General features: G+C 45.6%; 1 protein-coding gene across 1 annotated transcript in view; it reads left to right on the top strand.

Annotated features, from left to right (window-relative positions):
- FKTN (fukutin) overlaps positions 1-15,221 on the top strand; it is a 317,697-nt gene that overhangs the window by 142,211 nt on the left and 160,265 nt on the right. Inside the window, exon 5 of the mRNA XM_030194323.1 lies at positions 12,560-12,763. Within this exon, the coding sequence (XP_030050183.1) occupies positions 12,560-12,763 (204 nt within the window). The remainder of the gene's footprint in view (positions 1-12,559; positions 12,764-15,221) is intronic.

The following is a 15,221-nucleotide window of genomic DNA, read 5'->3' as shown; positions in this document are numbered from 1 at the left end:
CAAACTTACCTTTTTCCTGGTGGTCAGCTTAGCTGGCTTCTGTTTCTTTTGTCTGTCCGTTCTGAGCTGGCTCTCTCTCTCTCTGTGTGCTGGCAGCTTTCAGCAGCATGGGGCTAATTGTCTCACTTTACTGCAGCTGTGGGTGTTGCCTGAGTTGCTCTACCTCTCTTTGGGTGTACTGGCTTCAAGTGCTTCACGGTGCTGCATTGGTGTGGGTTGGGCCTCTATGGGTTTCAGTGTGCTCTCTGTGTTTCAGTGTGCTGCCTGGGTCTAGGGAGTGTGACATCATCAGGGAGGGCCTTGATAAGGAAGTGGTGTTCTTTCCTTCAGAGCCTTTGCAACGGTTGTGTTTGCTTTAGGTAGAGTGGTGTTCTTTCCTTCAGGGCCTTTGCAACGGTTGCGCGTGCTTGAGGTAGGGTTAGTGCAGTGGGCACTTCTTCTGATGTGTTTGGCTTCCCTGCTTGGTTTTGCTAAGGTCCAGGTTAGTGTTAGTGCAGTGTGCACTGGTGTCTGTGTGTTTAGCTTTCCTGCTTTTCCCTTGTGGTTCCCCTGCTTTTCCCTCTTGGTTTTGGAAGCACCTTGTTAGTTTTGTATCTAGCTTGCTAGAGTAGGGCTTAGGAAGCACCTTGATAGTTTGTGTCTAGCTTGCTAGAGTAGGGCTTAGGAAGCACCTTGTTAGTTTTGTGTCTAGCTTGCTAGGGTAGTGCTTAGGAAGCACCTTGTTAGTTTTGTATCTAGCTTGCTAGAGTAGTGCTTAGGAAGCTTGTTAGTTTTGTGTTTAGCTTGTTAGGAAGCCCTTTTGTTAGTGTAGGCCTAGGAGTGCCCTGGTTAGTCCAGTTCCTTGGAGCACTGCTGTCTCTTCTGTTTCCAGTCCTGGTCCCTGGGTCATCCGGTATCCAGTAAGTCCTGCCGGCCACTCGAACCTAAAGGCTCAACCCTTGGGGGGGTAGTGGCCATGTGCAGGTGAAGCTGTACGGACCAGTCCAATGTGCTCCAGTCCAGTGTGTTCCAGTCCGGGGGATTGCAGTCCAGTGTTCCAGTCCTGTGTCCTCCAGTCCGGGGGATTCCAGTCTGTGTGTTCCGGCTCGCTGGGTGGTGCCTGCAGTCCCTGCCGGTGCCAGTGTGCTTGCCCAGCTTTGGTTGGTGGGTTTTGCCTGCTGCTGTCGCTCCTCGTCAGCAGCCCAAGTGCTCGCGTTTGCTCCAGAGCCTGGCCCCGTGGGCTCTGAACCTGAGAACTTGGCACTGTGCACACTGCAACTGTGTCAAAGCAACTGCAAGGCACAGATAAAGAAGGCCAAGAGGGATTACGAAAAAAAGATAGCATTAGAGGCAAAAAAGCATGGTAAAAGTTTTTTCTGGTATATTAAAAGCAGGAAGCCGGCAAAAGAATTGGTTGGGCCGCTGGATGACCGAGGGGTAAAAGGGGCGATCAAGGAAGACAAAGACATAGCAAAGAGATTGAATGAATTCTTTGCTTCGGTCTTCACCGAGGAAGATTTGGGTGGGATACCGGTGTCGGAAATGATATTTCAAGCGGACAAGTCGGAGAAACTTACTGATTTCACGGTAAACCTGGAGGACGTAATGGGGCAGTTCAGCAAACTGAAGAGTAGCAAATCTCCTGGACCGGATGGTATTCATCCTAGAGTACTGATAGAACTGAAAAATGAGCTTGCGGAGCTACTGCTAGTGATATGCAATTTATCCTTAAAATTGAGCGTGGTACCGGAAGATTGGAGGGTGGCCAATGTAACGCCCATTTTAAAAAAAGGTTCCAGGGGAGATCCGGGAAATTATAGACCGGTGAGTCTGACGTCGGTGCCGGGGAAAATGGTAGAGGCTATTATTGAAAACAAAATTACAGAGCACATCCGAGGACATGGATTACTGAGACCGAGTCAACACGTTTTTTGTGTGGGGAAATCTTGCCTGACCAATTTACTTCAATTCTTTGAAGGAGTAAACAAACATGTGGACAAAGTGGAGCCGGTTGATATTGTGTATCTGGATTTTCAAAAGGCGTTTGACAAGGTACCTCATGAAAGGCTACAGAGGAAATTGGAGGGTCGTGGGATAGGAGGAAAAGTCCTATTGTGGATTAAAAACTGGTTGAAGGATAGGAAACAGAGAGTGGGGTTAAATGGGCAGTATTCACAATGGAGAAGGGTAGTTAGTGGGGTTCCTCAGGGGTCTGTGCTAGGACTGCTGCTTTTTAATATATTTATAAATGATTTAGAGATGGGAGTAATTAGCGAGGTAATTAAATTTGCTGATGACACAAAGTTATTCAAAGTCGTTAACTCGCGACAGGATTGTGAAAAATTACAGAAGGACCTTACGAGACATAGTAGTAGATGACGGCAGAAAAAGACCTGCATGTTCCATTTAGGCTGCCCAAGATAAACTCATATCTTGAATTTGTACCTGTCTTTCAGGGCACAGACCGTATAAGTCTGCCCAGCAGTATTTCTCGCCTCCCAACCACCAGTCCCGTCTCCCATCACCGGCTCTGGTACAGACCATATACGTCTGCCCTCCCCTATCCTAGCCTCCCAACCATCAACCCCTCTTCCCCCCACCTGCTCCACCACCCAATTTCAGCTAAGCTTCTGAGGATCCATTCCTGCTGCACAGGATTCCTTTATGCATATCCCACGCATGTTTGAATTCCGTTACCGTTTTCATCTCCACCACCTCCCGCGGGAGGGCATTCCAAGCATCCACCACCCTCTCCGTGAAAAAATACTTCCTGACATCTTTTTTGAGTCTGCCCCCCTTCAATCTCATTTCATGTCCTCTCGTTCTACCGCCTTCCCATCTCCGGAAAAGATTTTTTTGCGGATTAATACCTTTCAAGTATTTGAACGTCTGTATCATATCACTCCTGTTCCTCCTTTCCTCCAGGGTATACATGTTCAGGTCAGCAAGTCTTTGGTCATACGTCTTGGAACGCAAATCCCATACCATTCTCGTAGCTTTTCTTTGCACCGCTTCCATTTTTTTAACATCCTTCGCAAGGTACGGCCTCCAAAACTGAACACAATACTCCAGGTGGGGCCTCACCAACGACTTGTACAGGGGCATCAACACTTCCTTTCTTCTGCTGATCACACGTCTCTCTATACAGCCTAGCAACCTTCTCGCTACGGCCACCGCCCTGTCACACTGTTTCGTCGCCTTCAGATCCTCGGATACTATCACCCCAAGATCCCTTTCCCCCTCAGTACCTATCAGACTCTCCCCGCCTAACAAATACGTCTCTCGTGGGTTTCTACTCCCTAAATGCATCATTTTGCATTTCTTCGCATTGAATTTTAATTGCCAAACCTCAGACCATTCTTCTAGCTTCCTCAAATCCCTTTTCATGCTTTCCACTCCCTCCCAGGCGTCTACTCTGTTGCAAATCTTAGTATCATCCGCAAATAGGCAAACTTTACCTTCTAACCCGACGGGGAGACTGGGCGGCTAAATGGCAGATGACGTTTAATGTGAGCAAGTGCAAGGTGATTGTAAGCTCCTTGAGCAGGGACCGTCCCTCTATGTTAAATTGTACAGCGCTGCGTAACCCTAGTAGCGCTTTAGAAATGTTAAGTAGTAGTAAGGTGATGCATGTGGGAAAAAAGAACCCGAATTATAGCTACGTCATGCAAGGTTCCACGTTAGGAGTTACGGACCAAGAAAGGGATCTGGGTGTCTCGTTGATAATACACTGAAACCTTCTGCTCAGTGTGCTGCTGCGGCTCGGAAAGCGAATAGAATGCTGGGTATTATTAGGAAAGGTATGGAAAACAGGTGTGAGGATGTTATAATGCCGTTATATCGCTCCATGGTGCGACCACACCTTGAGTATTGTGTTCAATTCTGGTCGCCGCATCTCAAGAAAGATATGGTGGAATTGGAAAAGGTGCAGCAAAGGGCGACGAAAATGATAGCGGGGATGGGATGACTTCCCTATGAAGAAAGACTAAGGAGGCTAGGGCTTTTCAGCTTGGAGAAGAGACGGCTGAGGGGAGACATGATAGAGGTGTATAAAATAATGAGTGGAGTGGAACAGGTGGATGTGAAGCGTCTGTTCACGCTTTCCAAAAATACTAGGACTAGGGGGCAAGCGATGAAACTACAGTGTAGTAAATTTAAAACAAATCTGAGAACATTTTTCTTCACCCAACGCGTAATTAAACTCTGGAATTCGTTGCCGGAGAACGTGGTGAAGGCGGTTAGCTTGGCAAGAGTTTAAAAGGGGGTTAGACGGTTTCCTAAAGGACAAGTCCGTAAACCGCTACTAAATGGACTTGGGAAAAATCCACAATTCCGGGAATAACATGTATAGAATGTTTGTACGTTTGGGAAGCTTGCCAGGTGCCCTTGGCATGGATTGGCCGCTGTCGTGGACAGGATGCTGGGCTCGATGGACCCTTGGTCTTTTCCCAGTGTGACATTACTTATGTACATGATTTTCAGTGCAAAACAAAAAAAAACAAACAAAAAAAAAAGGCACACAACTGCTTACAAAACAGTAGATGAAAAACAACAAAGCAGTGGAATCAAATGTATTTATTGGAACAATACCCGACGTGGCCACGTTTCGCCCTCAGGCTGCGTCAGGGGTATAAACTATCAAAAGTGTATGTAAATATATCATACACACTAGTAGTTCCAAAAATCTAGTTCCATTTATCTGCTAATACATATCAGTTCAGTTGGAAGTAGCCTTTGCATGCGGTTCGTCTTCATCTGCTGGAGATGCAGTCACATGATGTACTCCTGCTGTTTAGACTGCTTGGAGACCAGCCCAGGCTGGAGAGGTGATCAGTGGGGTGTGGGCATCCATTTGTCCTCTAGCAATGGATCCCTGAGGTCCCAGTTGCCATATAGACTTCCACAGTTCTCGCCCACCATAAGGAGGTTTGCCATGAATTTTCCACCTCTTGACTTTCCAGTCTGGGAGCCTTTGTGTCTGGCTTCTGCTGTCTTCTCTTCCAGTACTGTGTACTGGGTGATCATTATTACAGCCTGCAATTCAGCATCCTGGCTTGGCCTGCCAGTTCCTTGTAGGCAAGGATCAGTTTTCTCTGCTGGTTGAAATGCTGTAGCTACCCACACGTGGCTCTCTTTAGTAGCTGTTGCAGAGCTGTCTGTAGGCCCACTTGCAGCTCTGAAGGTAATTCTTTGCATGGTGCAGCCTCTGTACAGAATGTATTCTGTGATCCCAGGCCCATGTGACAGGATTTAGTGAAGGTAACAACTGGTGTTTACCTTCTTGTAACTGTTGGCTCTGGGCAGCCTCTATCTTGTTCTCTAGGCCTGTGTCCCATGCCCATCTTGCTATCTTCACTTGAATTGGTTGGCTGCCATTTACATACTCTGCCAAATACTTGGTCTTTGCACCAGAGGCCCTGTTGTTTAGCTCTGTGATTTTTTTTATTCAAAAGGCTGTGTAAGATCAATGGGACTTAGTGACTGATACTTGGTAGTTTCTTTTGCATCAGGAAAGTAACATAGTAGATGACGGCAGAAAAAGACCTGCCCGGTCCATCCAGTCTGCCCAACAAGATAAACTCATATGTGCTACTTTTTGTGTATCCCTTACCTTGATTTGTATCTGCCATTTTCAGGGCACAGACCGTAGAAGTCTGCCCAGCACTAGCCCCGCCTCCCACCACCGAATCAAAGTCTCTTTCCTGCTCAGCCTCCCATTGAAAGACAGCTTTTTCTTTCACAACATCCTGGCTGTGCACAGACCACACTGAATTATGATAGGAATTTAGAGCAGAAGCCCATCTGCAATAATTCTTTCACCATCTCTCTTATATCTATGACCCCCTGTCGAGATATTGTTTTGCATGGCATCTCATGCTCTGCTTAAAGGGATAAACTTCCTGCATGTGTCTGTTAGAACCAAATATCCCACAGTATGTGTGCACTGTTCACCCTGAGGGGATGTCAGTGCTCAGCATGCCCTTCTGCATGTCATGAACCCACACTGAAACATAGAAAAATGTAGACAGATAAAGACCATATGGCCTATCCAGTCTGCCCATCCATGCCATCTACTCTCTCTATCACTCCGTCAGTTGTACTTGTCCCAAGCTCTCTTGAATTCAGATACTGTTTTCATCTCTGCTACTTCCATCAGGGAGGCCATTCCATAAATTCACCGTCCTTTCTGTGAAAAAACTGTTTCCTCTGGTTACTTCTGAGTCTATCCCTTTTCATCCTATGCACCCTCGTTCCAGAACTTCCTTTCACGTGAAAGACACTGCAGTTGTAAATGACGGGGAGGGGCCTGGGAGGCTGGCACCTCCACAACCGTTCACAAAATCAGTTTCTCCCTTCAATTTTATTACGTTGTCATTCAAAAGGATCTCTTCTGTTTCTCTATCAACTAAATGAAGCATTTGTGTGTTCCCCTATGTCTCATAGCTTGAGTGTGAGCCATATGGGCATAGATCTCCTGTCCCCACTGTTCAAACTGCCAAATTGTTATTGCGTGGGGGAGGGGCAGTGGTGTGCTGGTAAATTTTTAACAACAGGCTTTCTCCCCGGTCCACCTCTGCGCCCCCCCCCTGTCCACATCTGCACCCCCCCCCCATCCATCTCTGCGCCCCCCCCCCCCCCAATATTGCAGAGCTGGCTATAGCCGGGGGGAGGGGGGGCAATGCATTACTCTCTTGAGGAAAAAAAATTAAATGATCCCAGGTTCCAATCTAATTCATGTTTAATATGGGATAAAATGCCATAAATAAGTAAATAAATATAAACTTTTAACGTTCAGCACCTGATTCTCAAAGTGGACATATTCCAAACACTATAATGAAAATAAAACTATTTTTTTCTACCTTTGTTGTCTGGTGACTTTGTTTCTCTGATCATGCTGGCCCAGTATCTGATTCTGCTGCTCTCTATCTGTTCCCTTGACTCCGTTTCCAGGGCTTCCTTTCCATTTATTTCTTTTCTTTCCTCCTTTCTTTTCAATTCTGGTCCTTCGCAGACTTGACTGTACAGTGGATCCAGCTTCTGCCTATTTTCTCCATCCATGTGCAGTTTCTCTCCTCACTTCCTTTTCCCTCATCTAATCTCTTTCCTCTATCTTCCCTCCATGTCCAGCATTTTTTCTCTCTCCCTTCCCTCCCCTCCATCCATGTCCAGAATTTCTCTTGCCCTCCCCTCCATCCATGTCCTGAAACTCTCCTCTCTCCCCTGCCCCCCTCTATCCACCCATACCCAGCAGTTGTCTTCTCTCCCCTGCCCCCCTCTACCCATCCATGCCCAGCAATTCTCCTCCCTCCCCTGCCCTCCCCTGCCCTCCCTCCCCCCCGCTCCCAAACATGTCCAGCGATTCTCCTCCCTCCCCTGCCCGTCCCCTTCCGCTCCCATCCATCTTTTTTATTACCTCTCCGTTGAAGCACGGCGTTATTTAAGCCCTGCTGCCCATCTCCAGCCTTCCCTGCTTGCTTCGATGAGTTTGTTCGTGCCCTTAGTCCCGCCTTCTGATGGGACTGTTTACAGTAGCATGCGCAATTGTGTTATCTACAAGCTATCTTTAGGGAAACCCCACTTCTGGTACCATTTGATGTGAGCCGCCTATACTGTGAGCTCCCCTCGCAACTAACTCACAACCTCTATGGCCTGCCAGCTAGACAGTTTCTACTACAAGCTACAGCCTATCCTGCCTTCCCAATCTTGGTCATGAGGCAGCCCGCTGAAAGCTCTTTACTGCTTGCAGTCTATACTGTCTCTCTACAGCTATTACAGTTCTTTAACTTTCCCAGAGACGTGCAGATAACACTCAGACATTTAATATAGATAAAATAACTTATCTTTTATTTGCATACTGTAGATTGATGTATTTCACAGGATTATGGTGAACAGGATTCAGGAATACAGCATACAAGTCAGAAGCCAGTAACATTCAGAAACAGCATCCAAAATTCTTTCTGTCTATCTTCGGAGCTCTGCCTATCTGTAGAGCTTCCTTTGCATGAAAAAAAGTTGATTCCCAGCAAGAGATGAAAAGACAGAGAGTCAAGGAGAAAAAGTGGAGGGGATAAAATGAGCAAAGAGAAAAAAGGTACTCAATAATATACCTTAGCCCTGACCATCCCAGGCTGGCTATCAGCCAATAGGGAAATCCCTGACAATGTAGGAAAGAACTGGTTTCTGGCTGAGGTCTCTTTCCTTATCAGAAGGAAAGGAATGTGAGCTTACTCTGACTTAGCGCAGAATGCAGTTTACTAATATTAGTTAATGGACCACAATGCCATGCCTAGGCAGCTGCCTGGGCACCAGTTAAGCTAAGTTACTGGACTAATAACATTACAAACTAGGATACATGTGTATATCTATATGTGCAGGTCAAAAACAGGTAATTTGTTATTACTTAGGCAATTGCCTAACTTCCACATAGTTTGATTTTTTTTTGTGGTTCCCATCACACATGACTTCCACAGTATACGTTACACCCATGGCACATCTACACATGAGATCTGCTCAATGGACCCTGACATCTCAGTGGTATGAAGCCACGGGAAGTCTAGAAGATGTCATCCAAGTGTTCCTGGAGCTTGTGACCTTTCTTCATTGGTAGACAATTTTATCCAATTTGCCCTTGGGACTTCAATTTTCTCAGCCGCAAAAAGTATTGACGACAAATGCATCTCTCCTGGGTTGGGGAGCTCATGTAGATAGGCTTCATACTCAAGGAGCTTTATCCCTCCAGGAAACGAGTCTTCAGCTCCAAGCGATCTGGAATGCTGGAAAGGCTTTCAGAGATCGATTGTCCCATCAAATTATTCTAATTCAAACAGACAATTAACACTAACAAGCAGGGGGGCACTGGATCTCACCCTCTGTATCAGGAGGTCATCCAGATGTGGCATTGGGCTCTCCAAAACGGTATGTTTCTCCAAGCCACTTATCTGGCGCAGTGTAAACAACTTCCTGGCTGACAGACTGAGCAGGATAATGGAACCACACGAGTGGTCTCTAAATATGGGTGTAGCCCGCAAGATCTTCCGAGCATGGGGCACCCCCTCAGTTGATCTTTTTGCCACTCAGCTCAACCACAAGGTCCCTCAGTTCTGTTCCAGTCTTCAGGCCCACTACAGACTAGCGTCAGATACCTTCCTTCTTCATTGGGGGACAGGCCTTCTGTATGCATATCCTCCCATACCTCTAATGGGAAAAACTTTGCTGAAACTCAAGCAAGACCATGGAACCATAATTCTGATTGCGCCCTACTGGCCGTGTTAGCATTGGTTCCCTCTTCTGGAATTGTCCTCCGAAGAACTGTGGAGATTGGAGTGTTTTCTGACACTCAGAATGAAGGGTCACTTCTACATCCCAATCTCCACGGCATGGATGTTGAGAGCCTAGAATTCGCTTCTTTGGGTCTTTTGGAGGGTGTCTCTCGGGTCTTGCTGTCTTCCAGGAAAGATTCCGCTGTTACTTTTTAAAATGGAGGAGTTTGCCGTTTGGTGTGACAGCAAGGCCGTAGATCCTCTCTCTTGTCCTACACAGACCCTGCTTGAATACCTTCTACACTTATCAGAGTCTTGTCTCAAGACCAACTCCGTAAGAGTTCACCTTAGTGCAATTAGTGTTTATCATCAACGTGTAGAAAGTAAGCCTATCTCTGGACATCCTTTAGTTATTCACGTCATAGTAACATAGTAGATGACGGCAGAAAAAGACCTGCATGGTCCATCCAGTCTGCCCAACAAGATAAAGTCATATGTGCTACTTTTTGTGTATACCTGACCTTGATTGAGAGGTTTGCTTTTATCAAAGCCCCCTGTCAGACCTCCACCAGTGTCATGGGATCTCAATGTCGTTCTCACCCAGCTGATGAAAGCTCCTTTTGAGCCACTGAATTCCTGCCATCTGAAGTACTTGATCTGGAAGGTCGTTTTCTTGGTAGCAGTTATTTCAGCTCATAGGGTCAGTGAGCTTCAGGCCTAGTAGTAGATGCACGTTATACCAAGTTTCATCGCAATAGAGTAGTTCTTCGTACACACCCTAAGTTCCTACTGAAGGTGGTGTCAGAGTTCCATCTGAACCAGTCGATTGTCTTGCCAACATTTTTTTCCCCATCCTCATGCCCACCCTGGCGAAAACAGCTTGCACACCTTGAACTACTTTGGCCTTTTACATGGAGTGGACAAAGCCCTTCAGACAGTCTGCCCAGTTGTTTGTCTCCTTTGATCCCAACAGAAGGGGAGTCACCATTGGTAAACACACCATATCCAGTTGGCTAGCAGATTGTATCTCCTTCACTTATGCCCAGGCTGGGCTGACTTTGGAGAGCCATGTCATGGCTCACAATGTCAGAGCCATGGCTGCATTAGTAGCCAACTTGAAGTCAGCCTCCATTGAGATTTGCAAAGCTGCGATGTGGTCTTCATTCCACACATTCACATCACATTACAGCCTTGAGCAGGATACCCAACAGGCAGTCAGTGTTGCAGAATCTGTTTGGGGTCTAGAATCCATCTCCATCCTCCTAGGCCCGTTTTGTTCTGTTTCAGGCTACACCCTCATCTAGTATATAGTTTTACGTTAATCTGAGTTTAGTCGTCTCCGTTGTGAGGTCCAGTTGACCAGCGTTTGTTGTTTTGGGTGAGCCTGGATGCCAGGGATTCCTCACTTGTGAGAATGGTTAAGCCTGCTTATTCTCAGAGAAAGCAAAGATACATACCTGTAGCAGGTATTCTCTGAGGACAGCAGGCTTCACATTCTCACAATCCCGCCCACCTCCCCTTGGAGTTGTTTTTTCTTCATTTTGCTTTTGTGTTAAACTGATAGGGGTGGTCATGCTGCGGGCAGAAGGCACTCTCGCATGTGCGTTTAAGCGCACGTTAATGTCTCGGGTATTTTGCCGGCCCGGGCAACGTGCGATGCCTGCTGTCTTCGGAGAATACCTGCTACAGGTAAGTATCTTTGCTATATTCAGGGGCCAGACTTTGCTATTGCTAAATTTAGTGTTACACTTATCAGTTGGTGTTCCTATGGCTCATTTAGTCTCATTCCTCGCTATATTTTTTCACCCTACATGTTCTTATAGCTCAGTAATGTCTGTGCTCCTTATTCTCATTTTATCAGAACCCTATGAAAATCCCATGTAAAGCATGAAGACCACTAGAGCAGCATCCAGATTCAATAAGACTGCTTATAAGAAAAAGCCTTTTGAGAATCATAAACGTTGATAATGCCTCAGCAAACTACTACTACTATTTAGCATTTCTATAGCGCTACAAGGCGTATGCAGCGCTGCACAAACATAGAAGAAAGACAGTCCCTGCTCAAAGAGCTTACAATCTAATAGACAAAAAAAAAAAAAGTAATCAAATCAATTAATGTGAACGGGAAGGAAGAGAGGAGGGTAGGTGGAGGCGAGTGGTTACAAGTGGTTACGAGTCAAAAGCAATGTTAAAGAGGTGGACTTTCAGTCTAGATTTAAAGGTGGCCAAGGATGGGGCAAGACGTAGGGGCTCAGGAAGTTTATTCCAGGCGTAGGGTGCAGCGAGACAGAAGGCGTGAAGTCTGGAGTTGGCAGTAGTGGAGAAGGGAACAGATGAGAAGGATTTATACATGGAGCGGAGTGCACGGGAAGGGGTGTAGGGAAGGACGAGTGTGGAGAGATACTGGGGAGCAGCAGAGTGAGTACATTTATAGGTTAGTAGAAGAAGTTTGAACAGGATGCGAAAACGGATAGGGAGCCAGTGAAGGGACTTGAGGAGAGGGGTAGTATGAGTAAAGCGACCCTGGCGGAAGACGAGACGGGCAGCAGAGTTCTGAACCGACTGGAGAGGGGAGAGGTGACTAAGTGGGAGGCCAGCAAAGAAATGTAAATTGGAATGGAATGAGGGAGCCAAACCAATTCCTTTCTTTTAACTGCCAATTGTTACCCCCCCCCCCCCCCAAAAAAAAAAAAAAAAAAGTTAATTTTTTTTCATTGTAACTTTTTTATTTTTACATTCCTTGGTCACAAACATTTTATTTCCCTTTAATAGCAGATAGAAAATGTTCAGCTGAAAGAGCCAGTGATTTCATAGTTAAAAGAGTCGGCCCATCGTGCTCAGAAAAGAGAGCATCGTGTATGATAGTAAAGGCAGGCAGCGCTGAGCATTGGCCTGCACAGTTGGTTCTGTCTCTTCTGCTCAGGCTAAACCAGGCTTGGTTTTACCTTTCATTGCAACTTGGAACTTGCAGTTCTAGGTTTGTCTTAAGGCTATAAGTCTATAGGAGGAGCGTAACAAAAACAAGGACTGTTGAACCTTAAGTCAGGAGCCATATTTCTAATGTTCTTGTTTCAGGCATGTTGTAGGATTGATAACTGAGTTACCTCTGCCTGCTGTGGAGTGTATACGCTTTACTGCTATTTTATAAGGTATCAGAGTTTGTTTTAAATATGTATTTCTTTTTGCCTGTATATAGATAGCCAGACATCTTGAGATAATTTCATTAACTGTAAAATAAAATACAGATCCTAGGAAGTAAATGAGCAGAAGATCTAATACTAGATTTTTTGTTTTGGGGGCGTGGTTTGCTTCTCATTCAGCGTGCTGTGAAGAAATTTCTTGGATTAATGGCCAGTCACAGTGTGCCTGTGTATCTTATTGATGTCTCAGTCTTGGGCTTGCTCCAGGAGAATGTAGAGCAGCTTGGAAGTTCCTCCGGCAGAATCGGCCCAGGATGCAGGTATTTCTGTACCCCGCGGGTCTTCACTACTTTTGCAGTGCTGGAGAAGTTCTGGAACCACGAGGTAAGGCTGTTCCTGTTGCTTCTACTATGTTTGTGGTCACTGATGATATCATGCAATATTCCCAGCTTTTTGAAACTGTGATACAAATTTCAAGCTATTGTGCATGCCATTATTTTATTGTGCTTGATTTTTTCTCTGTCTGTAGAACCCAGAGGGATAAGATAGCAAGTGTGTGAGTAAAAGTAAGGTTGGAATTCTGATCCATGTGCTCATTACATTACATTTGTTACATTTGTATCCCACATTTTCCCACCTTTTTACAGGCTCAATGTGGCTTACATATAACCGTTAACGGCGTTAGCCTATTCCGGTCTGAACAAATACACGGTATGAATGAATACAACGTGATATTGTGGTAGAATGAGGTACATGTATGGTAGGTACAATTGGGGGGAACTTAAGGAGGGAAAGGGGGAAGAAGAGTCAGGTAATGTCCGTTACGGTCTTTGGGTGCATTGTGTCGCAAGTGTCCAGGTATTTTTATGTTGGGTCGGTGGGGTGTGCTCTTCTGAACAGGTCTGTCTTTAGTGCTTTCCGAAAATTTAGGTGGTCGAGCGTAGTTTTTACTGCTTTTGGCAATGCGTTCCATTGTTGTGCGCTTAGATAGGAAAAGCTGGATGCATAGGTGGATTTGTATTTGAGTCCTTTGCTTCTTGGGTAGTGGAGGTTTAGGTATGATCGTGCAGATTTTGTGGTGTTTCTGGTTGGCAGGTCGATAAGGTCTGTCATGTATCCTGGTGCCTCGCTGTAAATAATTTTATGAACAGTCGTGCAGATTTTGAAAGTGATACGTTCTTTGATTGGTAGCCAATGCAATTTTTCTCAGAGTGGTTTGGCGCTGTCAAAACGTGTTTTTCCAAATACAAGCCTGGCTGCTGTGTTTTGGGCAGTCTGAAGTTTCTTTATGATTTGATCCTTGCATCCCACATAGATTCCATTACAGTAATCTGCGTGGCTTAGTACCATTGACTGTATCATGTTACGAAATAGTTCCCTCGGGAAGAATGGTTTCACGTGTTTGAGTTTCCTTATGTGGGAGATGATGTGAAATGTTGTGGTGGAAAGTCCTTGGTTCAGTCTTTACATCAGGCCATCCACTGCCTTCGACAGCTGGGGCATGGGATTCTGTGGAGGCAGTGTTCATAGCTCCCAGGAGGAAAGGGGAGTCATAGTCATTCCTTAAGGGTAATGCCTAGTGACTAGATTCAAGGCCCGTGATTGTAGGATTCTGGAAAGCAACTGGTGTGTAGCCCCTAGTCTTCAATGACTGAAGTAAAGTGAGTTTGGAAGGGGATATAAAACTAGAGATCCCACGGTTTTGTCTGAGCTGGATGCCCAAAGGCATAGAAAGAAACTCCCTGATCAAAAAAAGGGAGGCTCTAAGCCCACCTCTTCAGTGTCGCCTTCGGCACCTAACCATTATACCTCTATTCAGGAAATCTAGACTGCCCCAATTTGTTTGACTGCACATTTTGTCCATTAGATTGTAAGCTCCTTTGAGCAGGGACTGTCCTTCTTTGTTAAACTGTACGGCGCTGCGTAACCCTTGTAGCGCTTAGAGCCGGTGGTGGGAGGTGGGGATAGTGCTGGGCAGACTTATACGGTCTGTGCCAGAGCCGGTGGTGGGAGGCGGGGCTGGTGGTTGGGAAGCAGGGATAGTGCTGGGCAGACTTGTACGGTCTGTGCCCTGAAAATGACAGTTAACAAATCAAGGTAAGATATACACAAAAACTAGCACATACGAGTTTGTCTTGTTGGGCAGACTGGATGGACCGTGCAGGTCTTTTTCTGCCGTCATCTACTATGTTTTTTTTTTAGAAGTGTTAAGTAGTAGTAGTAGTTAAGTAGTACTCTAAGGAGTCTTTAGTGTTCTAGGCATCTTGAAGCAGCTCTTCCTCTGTTGCTTCCGTTTTTGTGAAGATATAGAACCGACAGCTACTGTTGTGTTGAGCCAGATCAGGGTTGTACGCCAGTGGTATAACCAGATGGCTAATTCATGGAAACTACAGAACCTGATGGTGTGGCCACAAAATTACTGGGCATAGGGATAAACCTGGATTAATGGAGAAGAAAATGTGTAGATTTAACAAAGAGGAAGTCATTATTTACTAATCTGTTAGAATTCTTCAGTAGTATAAGTTGAAATGGCTGAGGAGATGCTGGTTGATGCAGTAGATCTGGATTTTTTAGAAGGCATTTTGATTAAATTTCCTCAGGAGCCTCTCATAAGGAACTAATCTCTCATGACTTAATGAGTCTGGAGGCAGCCAGGATGTGGTAACTGGTTGAAGGATAAGAAAAATGAGGGCTAAATGGTCAGTTTTCCTGATTGAAAAAAGTGAATATTGTAGTGCCCTGGGGATCTGTACTGGGACTGTGTTGTTTAACATATCTATACATGATCTGGGACAAGGATCCATGAGCAAGATGATCAGATTCACTGATATAACAAATTATT

Source organism: Microcaecilia unicolor, chromosome 2 (assembly GCF_901765095.1).
Source record: "Microcaecilia unicolor chromosome 2, aMicUni1.1, whole genome shotgun sequence".
Lineage (NCBI taxonomy): Eukaryota > Metazoa > Chordata > Amphibia > Gymnophiona > Siphonopidae > Microcaecilia > Microcaecilia unicolor.
Note: the sequence above shows the minus strand (reverse complement) of the source record. Positions and strands in the feature narration are given on the sequence as shown.